General features: G+C 43.1%; 1 protein-coding gene across 7 annotated transcripts in view; it reads right to left on the bottom strand.

Moving 5' to 3' along the window:
* Window positions 1-23094, bottom strand: part of SEPTIN6 (septin 6) — a 117659-nt gene that overhangs the window by 33979 nt on the left and 60586 nt on the right. For 5 of the 7 annotated variants that reach the window (XR_012227029.1, XM_073560954.1, XM_073560952.1 and 2 more), the window contains exons 3-8: window positions 20985-21180; window positions 20425-20611; window positions 17705-17866; window positions 17534-17630; window positions 16380-16548; window positions 8124-8256 (exon numbers count right to left, since the gene is read on the bottom strand). Coding sequence is in view for 6 of the 7 variants with exons in the window: in XM_073560954.1 (XP_073417055.1) it covers window positions 8124-8256; window positions 16380-16548; window positions 17534-17630; window positions 17705-17866; window positions 20425-20611; window positions 20985-21180 (944 nt within the window). In the remaining variant the exon portion in view is untranslated. Of the gene's footprint in view, window positions 1-6441; window positions 6790-6852; window positions 7934-8123; window positions 8257-16379; window positions 16549-17533; window positions 17631-17704; window positions 17867-20424; window positions 20612-20984; window positions 21181-23094 lie in introns of those variants that run through there. The other 2 variants (XM_073560958.1, XM_073560956.1) reach the window with 2 other exon arrangements.

The raw sequence follows: 23094 nt of genomic DNA, 5'->3' as shown, positions 1-23094 counted from the left end.
TGTAAATATACAGAAGAAAATATCAATCTAATTGCAATATTAAATCAAGTCGTTTGTTCAGACCTAATGGTACTCTTGTATTTAATTTAAAAATCCAAAAGGATTCACGATTTAATAATTTTCTCCTGAAATCACCTCCCCTAGTAGATCTATAGACTTTCTCTATTGCTATAATTTTGAGACTATCAGTTTTACCTCCATGAACAGTTTTACAATGATAAGAAACTGCTGAAATATTATAATTACTACTAGTAGCTTCTGACAAGTGTTTCCTAATTCTCTTTTTAAGAGGTCCTATTGTACAGCCTACATATTGTAGGTTACAAAAAACGCATTCAATAACATATATTACTCCTTCTGAATTACAATTTATGTGAGACTGAATAGGGTATGATATGCCAGTAACACTAGAAGTGAATCTGCTGGTTTTAACCACATAGTTGCAGACTTTACAGGGATGATGTCCACATTTGGAAAAGCCTTTATATGACAACCAAGTATTATTTTTAGTTCTCCTATTGCTGATAAAAAGACTGGGGGATAAGATATCGCTCAAAGCAGGAGCTTTCCTGGCTATGTATCGTATCTGGGTATTGTCCAGAATTTGACCAAGTTTATTATCATTGTGTAAAATAGGTAAATATTTTTTGACAATGTCCTTTATCTTATTGAATTGTGGACTGTACATGGTAGAAAAACTAACTATAGGACGGTCATGATTATTGCAGGAGGCCCGTGTGTGATTCTTTTTCTTGTTAGCAGTAACTCCAGTGTGTACAAGGCTCAAAGGAGATTCATTCAGCAGGGTGTGTCTATCGATCCTGCTGACAATATTATCAGCTTTCCTTAGCATCCAATTAGCATATCCTCTGTCCTTAAGTCTAGAGAGGGTTTTGTTTGATTCTTTAGCAAATGTTATAGGTGAACTGCAATTTCTTTTTAACCTAATTAATTCTCCCACTGGAATGTTTTTAACCACGTGCTTGGGGTGACAAGAATAAGCTTGTAAAATTGAATTTGTATCTGTGGGTTTTCTGAAAGGAAAAACGCAGACCTTTTGGTTGTCAGGATTCACAGACAAAGTCACATCCAGATAACTGATAGAAAAATCCGACACTGTAAATGTAAATGAAAGATTAAAATCATTCATATTGATATAGCTAATGAAATCACTAATCCCTGAGATGTCTCCCTTCCAAATCAAAATCAGGTCATCTATAAAGCGGCCATATAGTTGTATATTTTGTGAAAAGGGATTATTGTTACATAAGATATATTTCTCTTCCCAAACAGCTACTGTAATATTAGCTAAAGCTGGGGAACATTTACCCCCCATACTTACTCCTTGTTTTTGTAAGAAAAAAATTCCATCAAATGAAAAATAATTATGTGAGAGAAGAAAGGAAACTGCATCCACAGTGAAGGATTGAATTTCTATCACATATGTGCTATATTTGTCCAAAAAGAATGTGAGACTAGAAATAATCACATTGTGTGGTATGGACGGGTATAAACCCACCACATCACAAGTAATCCATGAATATTCTGGTGACCAATGATAATCATCCAAGGCAGAGATTAACATTTTGGTGTCTCTGATATATCCTGGAAGATCAATGACCAAAGGTTGTAGGTAATGATCAACCCACTCTGCCAATTTCTCTGAAAAAGACCCTATCCCCGAAATTATAGTTCTAAAGGGGGGGGGGGGAACAAATCCTTGTGGATTTTAGGAAACGCATGATAAATGGGAATCACAGGGTTCTTGATATTAACATAATCATAAATTTTCTGTGTTATGGCCCCTGTGACTAAACCATCGTTTAATAATTTTGAGAAATCACACTGAAATTTAGACGTGGGATCACTAGAAATCTTGGAATAGGTAGCAGAATCATTCAAAATGCGCAGATTTTCTGAATAATACAGACCAGCATTAAGCACGACTACTCCACCCCCTTTATCTGCCTGTCTCACCAGAATGTCAGCATTATCTTTTAACTCTTTCATAGCTGCTCTCTCTTGTGCTGTTAAATTGTCATATGTCATTTCTGTTATTTTATCAAGCTCCACTAAATCTTTCTCTATTAGTTCTTGGAATATATCTAGAATAGCAGGTCTGGACTGAACTGGATAAAACCCTGGATTGGGCATTTTAAAGAGATCATTTAAAGTCCTATTTTTTGGTAAGGAATGTGATTGTAAGTCTCTAAGAGTGGAATAGCCTATAAGATCTTTAAAAGAAAAATTTCCATAGGGAAAAATTAACTCAGGAATATTTGTAGATCCAGACAGTGACAAGGTCTCTGAAGAGGTGGACTGGTAGTCAAAATGACATTTCAAAGTTAAATTTCTGGCAAACTTATTCACATCTAGAAGAGTCTGATAAATATCAAATTTGTTGACTGGACTAAATCCCAAGCCTTTGCTCAAGAGAGTCATATGAGCTTCTGATAGGATATAGCTTGAAAGATTTATTACAGGGCATGTTGATATCTCCTCCTGTTTCTGAAGTGGTAGTTTCTTTTTATGTTTCCTCCCCGCTCTTCTCCGTCGTTTTTTGATCTCCTTACGATAATTCCATCACTACGGATATCCTCAGAATGATTAGTGTTGAAGGAAGCATCTAAGAACTCTTCTGACGTATTCAGATTAGAACTGGAAGACACTGTTGAATCATGAGACCTGGTGAAGCTGACCCTGCGATCTCTATGGTGAAAGCCTGAAAAACCATGCTGATATCGTTTTTTACCTTCTTGAAAAGGACGGCTTTTCTTCCAGGAATAGACCTGGTTCAATTCAAAGTCGCGTTTGTCTCTTGTGAATTTACTGCGTTTTATATCTGCAATATATTCTTCCAGTTTGGAAAGATTTTTTTCCATTCTTGAATTAAATTTGTCAAAGTCTTTCACATTATTGTGTTTGTTCAGAGAAGTCTGCATCTTAGTGATCTCTTCTTTAACACAAGTCATCTCCAGTTCCTCATATTTAATAATCAACTCCATTAATTTGAAAGAACTTTGTGTAAAAATCTGCTCCCACTCTAATCTGAAAGTGTCTGAGTAGATGAAGGTAGGTCTTTTATTCAGTCTCAATCCCCTAGGGATAAGTTTTTTCGTCAGATAAGATTTTAGAGAGGTCATGTCCCACCATAATCTGGTTTCCTTATTTTTCCGATTTTCCAGTTTATTAAAAAGGTTTTCTAAAGACTCTACCTGAGAGACCCCACTGCTCACATTAGTAACATCATCTGTAGAGTCAAAAATGGCTGCAAAGATATGCTGCCTATTTCTGTCCAAATCCATGTCCATAGAATTAGTGTTTACAAGCGTCCACAACAATTATAGAGTAAGGGAGCAGGACTAGATCATAAATATAATTATAGAAGGATAGGGAAAATGAAGGGAGGTCAGCTCACCAGTCTCGGTTGCGATCCATAATCCTCCTGCGCACGGAGTCACCTTGATCAGGGGTGTTGACTGAAGCAAAATAAAGGATGGAATCTCCAGCGCTGGACTTCAGTTAAAAATACATCATTTATTGTAAATTCTTAAAATAGAACAGAAAAAAGTATGGATAAGGACATACAGGCAGATGGGGTCTCTGGTGGTCTCCAACCAACGCGTTTCGACCTAGAGGGTCTTACTCATGGTTCACACTAGACCAATACTGACGACTACAAATAGTACAAAAACTAGTAAATCACAGGTGTTGGACAAAAGAATTAATGAAAATAGGGAGTATCCCTACCAGTTAACTCTTGCAAACACTCAGCCTAATGTGGAGCTGAAACAAAAACTTGTCGGAAAAACAGGAAAAAAAAAAAAAAAAAAAAAATCTAATAAATTGTCTTTGGATGTAGGCATTTGTTTGCTGTGTGTGGTCTGCAGAACATTGTTTTCTATGTGTTGTGTGTAGTGTGATGTTGTGTTTCTGCGTTTGATGCCAAAAACTTACCAATTGTGAGCCCACTCCAGGTGTCTGTCCACCCCTTCCTTCTTCTTCTGGGAGCTCCTCTTCATCTTGTGATTCCTGTTTTGAAATAAAAGGCAATGAATAGACATATATTACAGAGATTATGGATTTTGGAAATAAAAACTTACCGTCAAACGCTAACGATGCGAGGGAGGGCTCCCAGAAGAAGATGTGCTGTCTTCCTGCTGGCCAGACTCCATGCCTGTGGGTGGTGGTACTGCTGCTGCCAGTGCTTCCAGTGCTGCTGCTGCTGCATCTCTTGGGCGGCTGTTGAATAAAGAGAAACAAAGGGGCAATGAATATCTTGATATTCCATGGCCCTAGTTTGGAGGAATGGGGGATTTGATAATTACCGTCTCTCATCTGCTGCTGGACTCCCCTCCTGTTGTTCAGCATGCTGCTCCATTTGGGGTGGTGGTGGTGCTGATGGTGCTGCTGCAGATGTCTCCTGCCTTGTCCTGCGCCTGGTTGCTGTCTTGGGTGCCATGTTGGGTGTGGCTGAGGGTCCCACTGTCTTGCTTTTATATATGTGTCTTGTGGGCAGAGCTACTGAGCATGCTCAGACCAAAAATACCGGATCCGGCGCATTGCGGCGCTCACAGGCTTTCATTGTGTGAAAAAGCCGGACGCGCCGGATCCGGCGTGTCCGGCTTTTTCGCCGGAGACAAAAAACGCTACAGTAGCCGTTTTTTCCAGACACCGGATTGAGACACAATGCCGGATCCGGCGAAAACCGGATGAAACGCATGGCCATCCGGCGCAAATGCAAGTCAATGGGGGGGGGGAAACCGGATCCGGCAATGCATTTCGCCGGATCCGGTTTTTGTCAAAAGCGCCGGATCGTGCCTGACGGCGAAAACCTGATGTGTGAAAGAGGCCTAAGAGGGATAGCTAATACTAGAGAAGAGAGAGAGAAGATTCAAAAAGATATAAATAAACTGGAGCAGTGGGCAGCAACTAATAGAATGTTTTTTAACAGGGAAAAAGGCAAAGTACTACATCTGGGCAATAAAAATGAAAAAAGCATATACAGAATGGGAGGAATAGGGCTAAGTAACAGCACATGTGAAAAAGACTTGGGTATACTAATAGATCACAGACTGAATATGAGTCAACAGTGTGATGCAGCAGCAAAAAAGCAAATGCAATTCTAGGATGTATTAACAGAAGCATACAGTCTAGATCACGTGAAGTCATTATTGCCCTCTACTCCTTTTTGGTCAGGCCTCATCTGGAACACTGTGTCCAGTTTTGGGCGCCACATTTTAAAAAAGACATCAACAAACTGGAGCAAGTTCAGAAACGAGCAACCAGAATGGTGACCGGTCTGCAAACCCTGTCTTATGAGGAAAGGTTGCAGGATTTGGGAATGTTTAGCCTGCAAAAGAGAAGACTGAGAGGGGACTTAATAGCTGTCTACAAATATCTCAAGGGCTGTCACATTGTAGAAGGATCAACTTTATTCTCATTTGCACAAGGAAAGACTAGAAGCAATGGGATGAAACTGAATGGGAGGAGACACAGATTAGATATTAGAAAAAACTTTTTGACAGAGTGTTCAATGAGTGGAACAGGCTGCCACAAGAGATGGCGAGTTCTCCTTCAATAGAAGTCTTCAAACAGAGGCTGGACAGATATCTGTCTGGGATGATTTAGCGAATCCTGCTTTGAGCAGGGGGTTGGACCAGATGGCCCAGGAGGTCCCTTCCAACTCTATGATTCTATGATTCTATAATCCGTCTGCTGATGTGCAAGAACGACGCGGAATGAGCAGCTTGATATTCATCGACACGTTCGGTATTCTCTATCACCACGTGAGCTGCATACAACAGACCACCCTGAGCAGGAGAAAGATGCCTGGTAGCTGTATATCACTGATAACGGTGCGGCTCATTTCTATTCAGAAGAATTGGATTATATAGTACCTAACATCTAAGGACAATTAATAAGAGTGTCACCCCCCCCCCCCCAAATAAAAGGAAATTAAACCACTAATACAACTATGTACAAGACTTAGCCCCTACAAAAATTATACCTATAGTATAGCTTTTAATGGTTAAATTGCCATAAAAAACACTACAACTTGCAGTAACCACCGATCCACCAAACCACTGCACGACCAGTTCTACCCTCGTCTACTGTATCCTCACCCATCCCTTGTAGATTGTGAGCCCTCGCGGGCAGGATCCTCTCTCATCCTGTACCAGTCGTGACGTGTATTGTTTAAGATTACTGTACTTGTATGTATTATGTATACCCCTCCTCACACGTAACGCGCCATGGAATAAATGGCGCTATAATAATAATAACAGTTACGGTATATTTTATCACATCACCTCCATTTCCCTATCCCTACTTTATTGGTTAAAGTCATTCTCTAGTGGTGCGCTAATCTGTGTTCTATAATAAATGCATAGGATGGAATATAGGGTGTAACGAGATTTAGAGGTCACATAGATGTTTACATACGGTACAAGTAATTTATTTAATTACAGCAGGGTTTTTTCATTTTGTCTTTTGTAGGTTTGGTTTTATACGGTACAAGTATGTAGGTTCTTACTATACAGAAACACTGGTAACATTTTGACACAGTAACCTGAAAGGACCGATGTTCATATTCAATAAGCTGATGTGAAATGGAATCGAACAGCTTATAATGAACGAGATTTATACTCGTTATATAGACAAAAAGGGGAAACATTTCAAGATGTTGTTAAATGATTGAAGCCAAGATTAGCATGGTGGGAGGTAGCAGTGTCCCTGGATACTGTGGGAATTTAGGGATTCTTTTTATTCACACAATCAAATGCAAGCCTTTGAAAAAAAGAAAAAAAAAAAAAAATGAAATCCTGATATGCACCAAAAATAATGACAAAACCGCATTTTACACTAGACATAACCTTATGCTACTGAAGTGATTAAACAATCTGCCAGTGATTTGTTGTTGCAATGATCGCAGGGAGACCAGGCAATGATGAGAGTTGGATTCAGCACCCAAAGCCTGGAGACCGCACTTACTGTATTGCTTTCTCCACGGACTGAGTGCACACGGATGGCACAAGGGCACAGATTGCACCGCTACTGGTTTTTCCAGTACCGGAAATATCAGTGCGTATGAAGCAGGCCTTATACACAGTATTGCTCGTTTGGCAGCACGCTCTTTTTTTCTCTACGAGATTGAAGTTGACTGACATATCTGGTGATGGCCTTTATTCCCCCGGGAGTGAAGTGATTGGCAATTCAAAATAGGACATGACTGATCAACATCTACTCCGACTATTTGTTGTCCAGGGCCCAAATACATCTCATACTGTTGGCCAAACATGCAGATATCATTGGATTCAGCCAACATTATTTAATGTGTAATGGGGGCCTTTAGGTGATTTTTTTCAACATGCAATAGTCTTTGCCCTTTAAATTCACACTAACCACGTGTCTGCATTTCACTGGTCAAACCTCTGTACTACTGAAGCGCACAAACAGATTCTCCTAGTAACTGTAAGAGCTAAATCACTTTCTGCATCTTCTGACTTCTCTGTTAGGTCTTGCTCATTGTTTTTAATCTTCCTTTATTTGGGAAGACATTTTGAGACTTCAGAATCTACCACTATTTTTTTTTTAATAAAGTTATAATCTCAAGGTGCCATATTAACTTCCAACAGTTATTGTGATACCAATTAATAATGTAACTAGAAGGACCGCTGTACAGTCAGTCTGCATGATTTTCTGCATGTTTCTTAAAAATAAATAACTGCCGCAATCCCGCAGGGGACACAGGTGACCTCTAATGTTTTCAGCCGGGGTATTGCTGAGGACAGTGCTACGCTACGCTGGGTTCATTGATCTGTGTGTCCTACTGCAGACAGGGTGCAGGGGAGACATCTGCTGCGGCAGCCAGTTGTCTTGCATCTGACACATAGAACAGGGAGTATGGGGAAAGAGGGACATGGTGGAGGTCCTGGAACACAAAATGTATTTCATAGGTGTCAATTCTAACTGGAAAAATAGGTCAAACAGAAGGAGGGAAGTGTATAGATTTCTGTTTGGTGTTCCTTTTACAGAACTAAATCAACGATTAGTTTACATAAAGTAAAGTAGTAAAAGATGTAGAAAGTCCAAAATCATAAAGAAAAAATAAAAATTAGTACCTCTTTTTCAGCTTCCTTTAGCTCTGCCTCCTTCTCTTTAACCCTCTGAACAAACATCTGTCTCATTTCTTCTTCTTTCTTCTGCAGCTCCCCCAGAAATTCGTTCCTTTTTGCTTCATAAGTTTCCTGCAAACTAAATACAGCAGTAAAATGTTTTTTTAAAAAACAATAATTTGGAATTGTTCTTTTGACTTAGAGCGAATCTGTCATGGGATTCATACTGCCCGAACCATGGAAAGCATGAATCAGAAAATGGCGTTAGGTTCGTCTAAAAAAAAAAAAAAAAAAAATCATTCTTTGAAAAGCTAGCAAGGGACTAGGCTCTATGATGACTAGCAAGAGGCATGAATCCAGCACCTTCTCCCTGCAATGGTCCCATAGACTGACCGGTCTCTCTTTACCATGTATAGGGATAGACTTGTCAATATAGCGGTATGGGATTTAGAAAAAGTCAACTTTTTAAAGTATGCTTTCCTTGAAACGAGATGGTGACTCAAAATAAAACAGAAAGAATGGTGGCTCTGTGGTTAGTCCTGCAGCCTTGCAGGACTGGGGGTCCTGGATTTCAATTACACCAAGGAGTTTGTATGTTCTATATAAGACTGTAATGATTATGTTTGTAAAGCGCTGCAGAATATAGTGGCGCTAGATCTGTGTAAAATAGGGATTTTTGTGTACTCACCGTAAAATCCTTTTCTCCGAGCCAATCATTGGGGGACACAGAGACAGTGGATGTTATGCTGCTGGCCACTAAGAGGACACTAAGTAATCCAGAAAAAAAGTTAGCTCCTCCCCTGCAGAATACATCCTCTCGCTGGCTGAGATTTCTCCAGTTCAGTGAAAAAAGCAGTAGGAGTATAAACAGTCAATAATAACCATAACTAAGTCAAAGCCTAAGAATGCTACAGTGAGCCAATAGGCTAAACAGGGTGGGTGCTGTGTCCCCCAATGATTGGCTCGGAGAAAAGGATTTTACGGTGCGTACACAAAAATCCCTATTTCTCCTATGCCTCATTGGGGGACACAGACAGTGGGACATCCTAAAGCAGTCCCTGGGTGGGGAGCATACATCTGCTAATACCCCATGTACCACAGAGTCAACAGTGACGTACTGCAGACTGCATCCGCAGAGGCCTGAGAATGTATTAGGCAATGTTTGTTAAGGTATGCAGGCTGGATCAAGTCGCAGCCTTGCGGACAGGCCTGAAAATGAAATTGGTAATATTTTGTAAAAAGTAAGCAGACTGGACAAAGTTGCAGTCTTGCAGACCTGTTCTGCCGAGGCCTGGTGCCGAATGGCCGAAGAGGCGCCTGTTGTGAGTTCATTTTTCCCTTCACCAGTGAGGTCTGATGAACTCCCTCTTCTGGCGAAGGAAGGTAGTGAGGCTGATTACCAAACAGCTGAGCAGGTAGATGATGACTGGGTCACAGGAACTGATGACTGGATATAAGGCAGTCGACGCCCTGTTGCCTTGCCGGTGATTTTCCTGCTGGATTCTTGGAGACCAGTCTGATTTCTGCTTCTCAAAGCTAAGTTTTGCTCTGTCTTTTGTACACTTTAGTTCTGGTTTTGTTTGCCTTGTTTTTTGGAGTTCAGCCATCCCCGGCCGGGGGTGAGCTGAATTCCATTTTTGCCTCTGATCTGTTGATCTCTGGCTCTGTCTTCAGAATATACCCGAGTGCTGATATAGTCTTTTTGAAGTATAGCGACTTCAGGGCCTGTTTTTCCTATCAGTCTGTTGGTTCATTTTTGGATAGGGTTTTTGCAGATTGCAGACAACAGCTTTTCTATCCTGTACTATTTAGTTAGCTTGGGCCCCATCATTTGCTCAACCTATCTTTCTATCTGTGTTAGTGTTTTTCATCTTGCTTAACAGTCATTATATGTTGAGGGCTGCCTATTGCTTTGGGGTCTGCTCTGGGGCAGTTTAGATTTCCCCTGTCTTTAGGCTAATTTAGTTCTCCGGCTGTGATCGAGGGGTCTAGGGCACCGTAGGAACCCCCCACGGCTACTGCTAGTTGTTGTGGATAGGTTCAGGGGTCTGCAATCCGATAACTTCCAACTTCTCTGGTTTTCTGGACTTAGCTATTATTTTTGTTTTTTCCTCCTTCGGTGACTCATCCATAACAGGCGCCCACTGACCAGGTAGAATGCGCCTTAATCCCCAGAGGGACGGCGCGTTCCTGATAGAGTAGAACTACTGAATCGCCAGGGGAATCCACCTGGTTAGCGTTGCTTTGACACGGCTAGACCCTTCCTATGTCCCTCTGGAAGCATGAACAGGGCATCTGACTTGTGGAAGGGAGCCGTCTGCGAGATGTACCGTCTCAGCGCCCTAACCACATCCAAGGAATTGAGGGCCTTCTCAGTGCGATGGACTGGTGCCGAACAAAAGGAAAGGCAAAACAATTTCCTCGTTGAGTTGGAAAGAGGAGACGAAATTGGGCAGGAAGGACGGGGACTGTTGTGAATTCGCTTTCTGGCCTATCTCTGGTTACTGGTGAAGGTAGTGGAGCTTTTTATATTGACAGAGGGGTTGCGAGTTCTCTTTCCGGGCTCCCTCTGGTGGTTACTGCAGGTATTGGAGCTGATCTAATTAACAGAGGCCTGCCACCTGATAATGAGGATGACGACTGGAGAGCTGGAGTTTCTGACTGGATTTAAGACAACCGACTCCCTCTATCCCTGCTGGTGATTTTTTCCTGCCTCCTGAGGTCTTAGTTTCCAGCTCAGTCCCTGCATGCTCAGCTAAATGTTCTTTTGCTATTGTTCTCATTTGATCTGGTTTTGTCTATTGCAGTTTTGTGTGTTCAGCCAGCTCCGGCTGGGGCTGTGCTGAATTTCCATCCTTATGTTACTGCTTGTGCCAGTTTGTTTTTGTCCCTTAGGCCTGTTTCACACTTCCGTTTTTTCAAATCCGTCAAAATCCGTTGGTTTCCGTAAAAAAACGGATCCGCCATTTTTTTGCAGGATCCGTTTTTTTTGTCCCATAGACTTACATTAGTGGTTACCGCGGATCCGTCAAAAAAACGGATCCGTCTGCATCAGTTTCCGTCAAAAAAACGGAAACGGATCCGTTTGGCGGACACAAAAACGGAAGTGTGAAACAGGCCTTATTAGATTGGTATATTCTGAAAGCAGAGCAAAAAGAGGCCAAAGTGCTGATATAGTGGGCAAAGTCTAGTGACTTCAGTATTTTTCTATCAGACGTGTTGGGCATTTTTTGCAGGGTTTTTTGCGTGATTGCAGACAGAGTCCCCCAAAAATTCCTTTCCTGTCTAGTTAGTGTGGGCCCCATTGTTTGCTCAGTCTATTTTCCTATCTGCGTTTGTGTTTTCATCTTGTCTCACCGGCAATATATGTTTGGGGGCTATCTATTCCTTTGGGGTCTGCTCTGGGGCAGTTTAGATTTCCCCTTTCTTGCTTTAGGCTTATTTATTTCTCCGGCTGTGTTGAGGCGTCTAGGATCATCGTAGGTATGCTCCACGGCTACTGCTAGTTGTGTGGATAGGATCAGGGGTCAGCAATCCGCTTAGTTACCAACCTCTCTGGTTTTCTGTGGCTTAACTTGGTCTTGCTTTCCTCCTCGGTGACCCAATCATAACAGGGGACGTCCTAAGAACTAGCTTTTTCTGATGAAAAATTCAGGAATAGAGAACGGCAGGACAGAGCTGCCAATTCCAAAACTCGTCTGATTGACGTAATTGCCACTAGAAAAACCACCCTCCAAGAGAGGACGGACAGTGACACGTCCTGCAGCGGTTCGAAAAGGAGCCTCCTGTAAGGTCCCAAGAACCAGGTTAAGGTCCCAAGATTCCAATGGCCTTCTATAAGGAGGCGCCACATGGAAAACTCTCTGAATGAACGTCTTGACCTGAAGTTTGGTGGCAAATTTGCGTCAGAAAAGCACTGACAAGGGCGAAATTTGGCCCTTGAGCGAGCTAAGCACAAGGCCTGATTTTAAACCAGATTGAAAGAATTCCAATATGGCTGGAATGGAAAAAACACCAGAGGTGATTGACCATGATCCTTGCACCACGAAAAGAAGGTTGTCCAGGTGCGGTGATAGATGCACATGGATACAGGCTTCCTAGCACTAATCATGGTGGAAATCACGTCGTGAGAGAACCAAGCCTGTGCTAAAATCCAGGATTCAACGGCCACGCCGTCAAAGACAGGGCCTCAGAGTTCTGGTTGTAAATTGGGCCCTGCGCGTGTAGATCCATGCAATCTGGAAGTTGCCAGGGGATGTCGGTAACTAGTTGTATTAGTTCTGCCTACCATGCTCAAGGATCGCTGGTACTCCCTCTGCTCTGATCTTCTTAAATGACCCTCAGAAGCAAGTGTTGTCATTGGGTAGATCTATGAGATCTGGCTCCCCTAGATCCAGAAGCGTTAGGCCTGGGTTTCCAAGAACGGTTAGGTCTCTATGAGATCTGGGAGCCTCTGTCTCCGCACGGAGACCGACCTGATCCGAAAGAGAAGGTAGAGGAAGTCCAACCGGAATTGTTGCAAGATGATCGAAAATGCGTCGGCTGTTGGTTGCAAAACGGCTGAACAGCCCTTTGTTGAGGAAGGAATTTACTTTTTCCCCTTCGGTAGCATCAGAAATGAGCTGGTCCAGTCTCTCTCCAAAAAGACGACCCGCTGAAAAAGGGGGAAGAAGTCAACAATCTTTTAGATGTGGCATGCGCCCACCAGCCGCAGAGCCCTGGGGCTCTTCTAATGGAGATCGCATGAGCGGCAGCTTGAGCTGCGCAATTGGCGGCATCAAAAGAAGCATCTACTACAAAGTCCGCTGCGTGAAGCATCTGGCGGGCGACAGTGGTTGTCTCCGGAGGAAGATTGGTGCCCAGGAAGGAAGGAATCAGGACTTCTGTCCAAGCGGCCATGCCATAGTGACATAAACTGCCGCGAACGATGGAAAAAAACGCCGCTCCTGAAGCTTCCAAAAAAATTGAAAAGGGCAGGGTAGCCCAATTTGACGATCGGAGGGGTTTCTGACTGAGGAACCCTCAGAAACAGATAGGAGCGTTGTAGAAGCAAAACGCGGTACAGGAGGGTCCACCGGAGGGACCTGTAATCGACCGTTCATTAGGTCTGGATCAAAAGGGTATTTAGCCAGAGTAAACTTTTGCCCAGTGAACCACTTATGTGGCCGATCCCTATCTTACTGGACGGCTGGTAAATAACCAGCGCACACGCTTGTTCCTTAAATGAGATAGGGAGTTCTGGAGCGGGAATATTTTCCTCATCTAACTTCAGAATCCTGTTGACTGATTTTATAAGAGAATCAAGCGACTCTTGATGAGATGGGGGATTCTGAGGGGCTGAAGTGACAGATACAAATTCAGAGTCATGCTTGCTGTGAACCTCAGGAGAGGGCGAGCGAGAGATAGGAGTCGCTGATGCCGAGGCGCAAACGCGACTGGGGGACGCGCCATGGGTCCGCTTCTCCAGAGACAGTCCTCCCGGAGGGAGAATATAGCCTGGGTCAGAGACTCCACCGACCGTGACAGGGGCGCAGCCCACTCAGGGGTACCAGACGCAGGGGGCGTTGACCGCAGGTCGGGGCGCAGGCCAGGTCGCGGTCCGTGCATAACGGATTAGTTTGTGCACTGGGTAAGGCCAACTTGCAAGTGGTACACACGGTAGAAAAAAACGCAGTGTGCTTCTTAGCAGCCCGTTTAGCCTCCTTAGAGTGAGGCATAGCGCTCCCGAAAGGGTTAACGGCAGAATCTGCAGCTGCAGGGAATGTGCCGGGAAGGGGTTAAGCTTTAATCTGAGGGCAGATGCAGCTTACCCACGGTCCTGTGTTATGTCCCCCGGGAGGAAAAAACGGTGGCTCTGTGACGCCACCCGGTATTCAGCTGCTCCTCAAAGGGTTAACTGCAGCAGAGGTAACAGACATGGCCCCCGAGATTAGAATTGCGCGTCTCGTTGAGTATGAGAGGCGCCAAGAGGAGGGGGTGGTGACGTTAGCGCGGGCGGCGCTATTCAAATTGCAGTCTAGCAGGCCGGAAAAGCCGTGGACTAAATTTTTGGCCGACCCGCGGTAGGTGCCGGGGGCGGCGCTATCGAGGGCGGCACTATTTAAATTGCAGCCTAGCAGGCCGAAAAAGCCAGGGGCTAAATTTCTGGCCTCCCCGCGGTAAGCGCCGGGAGGTGGGGACCACGACCGGGCGCCAGTGTATCGCCGCTGACGCAAAGTCAGCGCTTCTCCCGGGGACAAGTACCCGACCCCATACCTCCACTCCTGTGCTCAGTCAGGTCGTCGCTGTCCGGGGTCTTTCTCATCCTCCAGGCGATGTAGCAGAGCTGGAGGAGGTTTTACAGGGGGGTATTGCTCAATCTATCCTACCTCTGGGCAGGGGGACGGAGAGCTCTGGGGCTGATTCAGGGCATCCGAAAAAGCGCTGTTCAGGTCTTTCTCCATGCACTCCTGTTGCGCTTGCCCTCGTATCCGTGGAACCATCGTCAGAGGAATACAGCCCCATATGTCGCTGGAAAGTGTATGTGATGGGTTACTCCACGTGCTTGCCTGTTGTTGGTTCGGGGGAGAGCGGGTCGTAGAAAGGAACCATCGACCCCCTTCACGCCGTTAATTAAAAAATAAAAAATTTACAGAAAATTCAAAAATAAAATAGAACGGTGGGGTCTGAAACCAGACCCAAGTGCCTCCTATAGACACTAAGTAAGAACTGGAGAAATCTCAGTCAGCGAGAGGGTGTATTCTGCAGGGGAGGAGCTAACTTTTTTTCTGGTTTACTTAGTGTTCTCCTAGTGGCCAGCAGCATAACACCCACTGTCTCTGTGTCCCCCAATGAGGCGTAGGAGAAATAAATAATAACGCTGCCTGTGCTGCCCGGGATCAGCTGCATGAATCTCTTGAGAGTTTTCTTATACTCATCCAAGATCCTTTTTGTGGCTGGTCCAAGAGATCCTAGCCTAGTAGAGAATGACTATATACCTAAATAGTAATGGCTGATATCAGAACTTCTCAAATTATAAAGGTTTAAGCTAAAGAATAGTGATGGGCGAACCACTGGATGTTCCGGCTGAACAGTTATAAAAAAAAAAAAAAAAAAAGTTTGCCTTCTACCAGAACAGTACCCAAACCTGGACCCCATTCAAATGAATGGGGGACCTGAATATCCATTGTTTGCCACGCTGGCATCTGCATGACAGCGCAGTGAACACTGGCTCTTATCTGCAGTAAGGTCATTACCACCGGTCACAGCGCAACAGCTCCCATGCTGTAAGATGACAGTGTGAGCCATCACCTATGATCAGAGGTAAAAAAAAGTTTACGTCCAGTCACAGACGTCAGCAGATGGGACTACTAATTCCATCAGCCTACGCTTGCTGTCACTGACAACAGCAAGAGCAGGCGCTGGCTGATGGGAGTATTCATCAGCCGGCGCATGCAATATAATAAATAGAAAAAAACCCAGCAAGGTTTACCCTCTATTTTTGATAACCAGAATGGTAAAAACTGACAGCTGCAGGCTGCAACACTCAGCTGTCAGCTTTATCATGGCTGGTTATCACAAATAGAGGGGTCCCCACGCCGGGTTTTTATTTTTTGTTTTTTTTTTTTAAATTCTAGAAAGAATTTTGAAAAAAAAATGGCTTGAGGTCCCCCCCATTTTTGACAAGACAAGCTAAAAGCAGATAGCTAGGGGCTGGTATTATCAGGCTGATAAGGGGCCAAGGATATTGGCCCCCCCTCAGCCTAAAAATAGCAGCCAGTAGCCACCCCAGAAAGCGCGCATCCAATTCTGGGGCTTTGCCCGGCTCTTCCAACTTGCAATACTGCAGTGGCAAGTGGGGTTAATGTCACCTTTGTATTGTCAGGTAACATCAAGCCCACGGATTAGTACTGGAGAGGAGTCTATAAGACGCCTATTCATTATTAACCCCATAGTCAGATAGTAAATAATAAACACACAGTCAAAGTTATACTCGCCTTTCGCCCATTCCATTGAAGCCCTTGTCATTTAAGTGCTGGAAACAACCGATGTTTGGGGTGCCAAACTTGGACAGTAACATGGACTTCCTGGAGAAGTCAGTGTTCGGGGGTCTGCCCAAACAGTAATGTTCAGTACAGACCCCGAACTTTACTGTTTTTGGTTTGCCCATCTCTCCTAAAGAATAATAATTTGGCAAATTGTATTGTACAGAACAATCTGAAAAATATAAAAAGTCATATTTGAAACAATTTACAGTCAACCTGTCCCACAAGGAACTAATACCTGAATGGTTTGCTGTCAGGGTCAGTGTCCTTGAACCCCATTTCATCCAGCTTGCACCTTCGGTATAACTCATAATGACGTGTGTGCGTTTGCTCCCGTAGATCTTCCATGTTCACTCGTATAAGCATTTCTCTCAACTTGACAAAATCGCAATGTGTCTCATTCTCAACTAGGCAAAAAGGAAATTGATGTTATTACCTGAAAACAGATTTCTAAAACCAGTCAAGGTTATCACCCTGAGGAAAAAAAAAAAAAAAGATCAAATGTTTTAATTAATAGTCAAAATACAAAATGTATTAGAAAAATCAAATGTGAGGGGAAGGTACATGTACACATAACAACATGGGTACATATCACATGCAGGTGTGTGTCAATAGATTATATATACTGTATCATATCAATTACATCCCAGCAAAGGGTATTTAGGACTAAATAAACCAACTGCACAACACCGAACAAACTAAAGTGCAGTAATCGATTGAATATCCCAGGCTGTTGGTGTAATCCTATCCACAGTTATAAATCACATGGGTCAAACACAGATTTGGTACACAATTACCTGGAGATAAATAACATATGTCGAATACCTAGATGGACATACGTACACCCTTTCGTGCGTTTCAGCAAAGTCTTCATCAGGGAGCAGCACATTGGTGGAGAGGATGGTATAAAACGGGCCTCCAACCAATCAGATCATATGCCAACCAACGCATGTGTCATCAAGGTAGCTAGGATGCCTGACGGCGTCTGCATCATGTAAAAAGCGCCGTCAGAAGCACGCGACGCCCCATGTGATAGAACGTCAGTCGGCACATACTGATGCAGAGGGCCGACGGGGATACAGGGTACATGGTGCGCATGCGTACAGGTCCACAATCATGTGGACAAGCATTACTATGTATAAATGCATCTGATATTAGGACACAATATATCCAAGTACAATTTCTAATACATTTTGTATTTTGACTACTACTTAGGACATTTGATAGTTGTTTTTTTTTTCTTTTTCTCTTGTCAATTTTGACGATTCGTCCTGACATGCTGATTAAGTCTGATTACAACACATGAAAGGCATGCGTTATTTTCCTTTGAGTATCCTTCACAAGCTTGTCACCCTGCATTGTGAGTCTATGTCCCAGTGAATGACAAATTACCTTGTACAGTTCCCCATGGATACTGCCGAACCTTCATCATTTTGTTGCCTATTTTGGCTTCTTCGGTGCTTCCAACAACAGCAAATGGTAAATGTGCCTGCCAAAGAAATCGGTAAGTGAGCCTGCTACAGCAGTTCAATGGAGTAAGTGTAATATGTGACTGATACTTACATTCATTGTTCCATTTATTTCTGCCACGGTTTCATCATCCGTTGGGAATTGATAGATCTGCACACCATTACTAACCAGCTCACTTGTGATTTTAATCTTGAACTTTGTCAGCTCACTCTTTGAAACGGCATCTGATTTGGCAATAACTGGAATAATATTAACCTAAAAAAGAAAAAGAAAAACCTCTAAGTCAAACAAGAACCATCAGGCTTAGACGTGTCAAAATATCATGTATAGTTTAACATTATTTATAGGACTAGTTTTCAGCTGAAGCTTGCTGAGCAAATAGGAATATGAACTTGTCAGAAAGTTGGGTCTATGAAGCTTGACAACCAGAAAAAGTTTCCAGAATGTTCTACTGGAAAAATGAAAAAAAACTTTAGGCAGCACTGGCAATTTTGGCTTCTGCTGAATTGTATGGTGAGGGCCAATTTTTCTTTCATACAAAAAAATCTTTCAGAATAATAATAAACTGGTTCAATAGTAAGTGTGAGACATCTTTTATTGGCAACCAATACATATATACTACAATCGAGTATTTTTTTTTTTCCACATGTGCCAAATAAAAGAAATCGAACAAATGATTCATAGCGACATCACACACTGCAATTAAAGGGGTTTTCTCATCTTCTTACATAGAAGTGCCAAAACCCCTGCCTCTTGGGTGGTGGGGCACATTTGATTGACAATGTTCAGGCAGCGAATAGTTGAGCCGCTGGTCTGAGCTATGCACTCTCCCAAGCTAGAAGAGGTGGACAGCTTTACCATAGGAGTGGGCTGCATCCAGCTATACAAACAGTTTCAGGTCAGTGAATGCAAGCTCTATTACAAAGAGCTTGTAAGCTCTGCTTTCCTCGCCTAGAAAACTGGCTACCTCTGGTAGACTTCGGCAAAAGCAAATAATCTAAGGAGCAGTAAAACTATAAAAATCTAAATTCCCTGATATTGAGAACAGAGAGGATTTTTAATAACAAGCAAATCTGTTGTGCCAGCTATACTATAGATATAGTTGTGGCCAAAAGTATTGACACCCCTGCAATTTTGTCAGATAATACTCAGTTTCTTCCTGAAAATGATTGGAAACACAAATTCTTTGGTATTATTATCTTCATTTAATTTGTCTTAAATGAAAAAACACAAAAGGGAATGAAGCAAAAAGCAAAACATTGATCATTTCACACAAAACTCCAAAAATGGGCCAGACAACAGTATTGGCACCCTCAGCCTAATACTTGGTTGCACAACCTTTAGCCAAAATAACTGCGACCAACCGCTTCCGGTAACCATCAATGAGTTTCTTACAATGCTTTGCTGGAATTTTAGACCATTCTTTGGCAAACTGCTCCAGGTCCCTGATATTTGAAGGGTGCCTTCTCCAAACTGCCATTTTTAGATCTCTCCACAGGTGTTCTATGGGATTCAGGTCTGGACTCATTGCTGGCCACCTTAGAAGTCTCCATTGCTTTCTCTCAAACCATTTTCTAGTGCTTTTTGAAGTGTGTTTTGGGTCATTGTCCTGCTGGAAGACCCATGACCTCTGAGGGAGACCCAGCTTTCTCACACTGGGCCCTACATTATGCTGCAAAATTTGTTGGTAGTCTTCAGACTTCATAATGCCATGCACACGGTCAAGCAGTCCAGTGACAGAGGCAGCAAAGCAACCCCAAAACATCAGGGAACCTCCGCCATGTTTGACTGTAGGGACCGTGTTTTTTTCTTTGAATGCCTCTTTTTTTTCTCCTGTAAACTCTATGTTGATGCCTTTGCCCAAAAAGCTCTACTTTTGTCTCATCTGACCAGAGAACATTCTTCCAAAACGTTTTAGGCTTTTTCAGGTAAGTTTTGGCAAACTCCAGCCTGGCTTTATGTCTCGGGGTAAGAAGTGGGGTCTTCCTGGGTCTCCTACCATACAGTCCCTTTTCATTCAGACGCCGACAGATAGTACGGGTTGACACTGTTGTACCCTCGGACTGCAGGGCAGCTTGAACTTGTTTGGATGTTAGTCGAGGTTCTTTATCCAACATCCGCACAATCTTGCGTTGAAATCTCTTGTCAATTTTTCTTTTCCGTCCACATCTAGGGAGGTTAGCCACAGTGCCATGGGCTTTAAACTTCTTGATGACACTGCGCACGGTAGACACAGGAACATTCAGGTCTTTGGAGATGGACTTGTAGCCTTGAGATTGCTCATGCTTCCTCACAATTTGGTTTCTCAAGTCCTCAGACAGTTCTTTGGTCTTCTTTCTTTTCTCCATTCTCAATGTGGTACACACAAGGACACAGGACAGAGGTTGAGTCAACTTTAATCCATGTCAACTGGCTGCAAGTGTGATTTAGTTATTGCCAACACCTGTTAGGTGCCACAGGTAAGTTACAGGTGCTGTTAATTACACAAATTAGAGAAGCATCACATGATTTTTCGAACAGTGCCAATACTTTTGTCCACCCTCTTTTTTATGTTTGGTGTGGAATTATATCCAATTTGGCTTTAGGACAATTGTTTTTGTGTTTTTTCATTTAAGACAAATTAAATGAAGATAATAATATCAAAGAATTTGTGTTTGCAATCATTTTCAGGAAGAAACTGTGTATTATCTGACAAAATTGCAGGGGTGTCAATACTTTTGGCCACAACTGTAAGAGTGTATAACAGGCAATGTTATTAATCCTGTTCCTGACATACTAGTTTATTGTTATGATCAAATATGTGCAGTACAAACCTTACTGTCCAGTTTCTTCATAGTCACCAGGTCAATAGACTTCAAAGAGTGTCCGGTAGGTGCAATAAAGTACAGACAAACGTGTATACGAGAGTCATGGTAATTATGAAGGACTCTCTTAATCTTGAGTTCTTCTTGTAAATATGCCTCAAACTGGGAGTCAATGAAGTCCACAATGGGCTTGTAACTTATAAGACAAAACAAAAATGATTGTTTAAAGTATCGGTATAAAATATAAGACAGAAAAAATAATACTTATTGGAATCATTCGGATTTTGTTGCACATTATCTTTGAAAATAGCAATTACTGTACAGTATTTGCAAAAGCCAGCCAAGCAATCCTCAAATCAGTATGCGCCAGTGCATTACCATACGTATAATGTGAAAAGAGCTAAACCTAGAGAAACAATATCAAACTCAAAAGGCACACCCAAAGGGATAAGGCTGAGTGCAGTAACTAGCTTGCTACAGATTGTCAACAAATAATTGATAATTAGTGTCTAGTACAAAACCAGAGAATTGCTTTACATAGCGATCAAACAATGCCTGAAGATCTTTACCTGTCTTCTTTATTAATTTGATCTCCAAAGCCGGCAGAACTGACGATGGTCATTTTCAGCCGAACGTTACTTTCCGTCAGATCGTAGGTGCTGGATTTCAGCTGAACACCAGGCTGTGAATGAGAAATCTGTTCCCCTTCAAACTTTGTGTTAAATAATGTATCCATAAGAGTTGATTTGCCAAGACCCGTCTCACCTGTAAGCAAAGCACAAAAATGTGTTAGAAAATCTATATATACTAAAGCATTAAATGTAAAGATACTAGATAAAGGTACATCAGAGGTGATACCTTTATACACACACAACATCACTCTATTCAAGAGGACTACCACCATACCATTATCTATTATATACTTACCTAAAATTTTCCGTCATCCACTTCCGTCCGGACGTCCTCGAATCCCACAACCCACCACGCCACACCGGGAATATTCCGACCGCCATACTGGAATACCCAAGTGATGGGTATTCCAATATGGCACCCGTTGGTGGTACCAGGCCTTTGCGCAGTACCACCAGCGGGATACCACTGTACACCCACGCCGGCCCCCCCTCCTGCCACCACCAATGGATGCTGCCACTGGACCCCTGCCAGGACCCGCCGCCGGATCGCCACCAGGATCCGCCGCCTGACTACACACACCAGATCCCGCCGCTGCTTACCCACCTCCGTGCAGTCACAGCCGGCAGGAAAGACCACGGCTTGCGGCCTGTGCTGGAGATGGGATGAGGGAGCACTCTGGTGGCGCCGCACCCCATCTCCAGCACAGGCCGCAAACCACCGTCTTTCCTGCCGACTGTGACTGCACGGAGGTGGGTGGGCAGGCAGCGGCTGGACACACCACACACACACACACACACACACACACACACACACACTCTGCCCTCCCGATGCGATAGCATCGGGCCCACATCTAAAGTAGTTTTACAAATAAAACAGCTGGGGGAAAAAAAAAAAAACTTTTCCCCATTGAACAGATTTCAGGTATCATTTTAAAAAATACATAAATAAATTAATAAATACATTCTTCTGCTGGTTATGAGCAACAAGCTCCACCAGTCATACCCAATAAGTTAAGTTTCCACAATGAGTTTTTGACAGTGTAAGGTCTGGTTCACATTAGCCTTTGAGTCCGCAGTGTGGTACTGCAGACTTTTCCTTAAGCTCCGCCTACTTCCGCATGCGTCCTGCATACCTATCTTTAATATTGTGTACACAGGGACATGCGATGTATGCGGATATGTCCGCTGTTTTGAAGTGACCGACGAACACAAGAAAATGCAACATGTTACGTTCGGAGGGCACTTCAAACGACGCACGCAGACACAATGTTAAAGATAGGTACGCAGGACGCATGTGGAAGTAGGCGGAGCTTAAGGAAAGAAGTCCACAGTACCATGCAGCGGACACAAACGCTATTGTGAACCAGACCTTAGAAACGCAGCGTCTTAAAGGTTGCAGCATAGTGGACGGTATTTATAGAAATCTAATGCCCAGTGCGCTTTTTTTCTTTTTTAAGCTGTGTAAATCTGACCTGCGGTGCTTGCTTGAAACGTGCAACATGTCAATCTCTCTTGTGGGTATGCTGAGATTTATGTGCAAATTTTCCCCATAGAATTGCATTAGATGCGGAAAATCATAAATTCTTATGTAGTCAGCACAGGACTACGGTGCATCCATAAAGTTTTGTCAAAGCAAAATATCAAGAAGTATCATAAAGCAGATTTATTTAAAACATGACAAACAAAAGAATTAAACCATGGCATCAACAACACAATAACAATGCCTAAAGAAAAAAACAAACCTCAAGTAACCCAATTTAGACAAACAGGTGCAGATATGCTCCAGAAAATCTGCAATATCAATAACTCACCAAATTCTCATTGCGGGAACATAATCTTAGGCTATATTCACATGAAACATTTTTGCTACATTTTTTTCTGCAGCTAAAACCTGTTCGCTTAGGCTAGTTTCACACTAGCGTTATGAGGCGCAGCGCAAGGCCGCCGCTAAGCTCCGCCCCCTGCCGCGCCTCCTCTGGTCAGCTCCATCTATGGGCACATGACGCTGCATGCGACCGGCGTACCCTATATTTAGCGTTGGGTTCGG

Source organism: Dendrobates tinctorius, unplaced genomic scaffold (genome assembly GCF_039654945.1).
Source record: "Dendrobates tinctorius isolate UK_male_01 unplaced genomic scaffold, ASM3965494v1 ptg000309l, whole genome shotgun sequence".
Taxonomy (NCBI): Eukaryota; Metazoa; Chordata; class Amphibia; order Anura; family Dendrobatidae; genus Dendrobates; species Dendrobates tinctorius.
The sequence above is the reverse complement of the archived record's forward strand: the minus strand, read 5'-3'. Positions and strand labels throughout refer to the sequence as shown.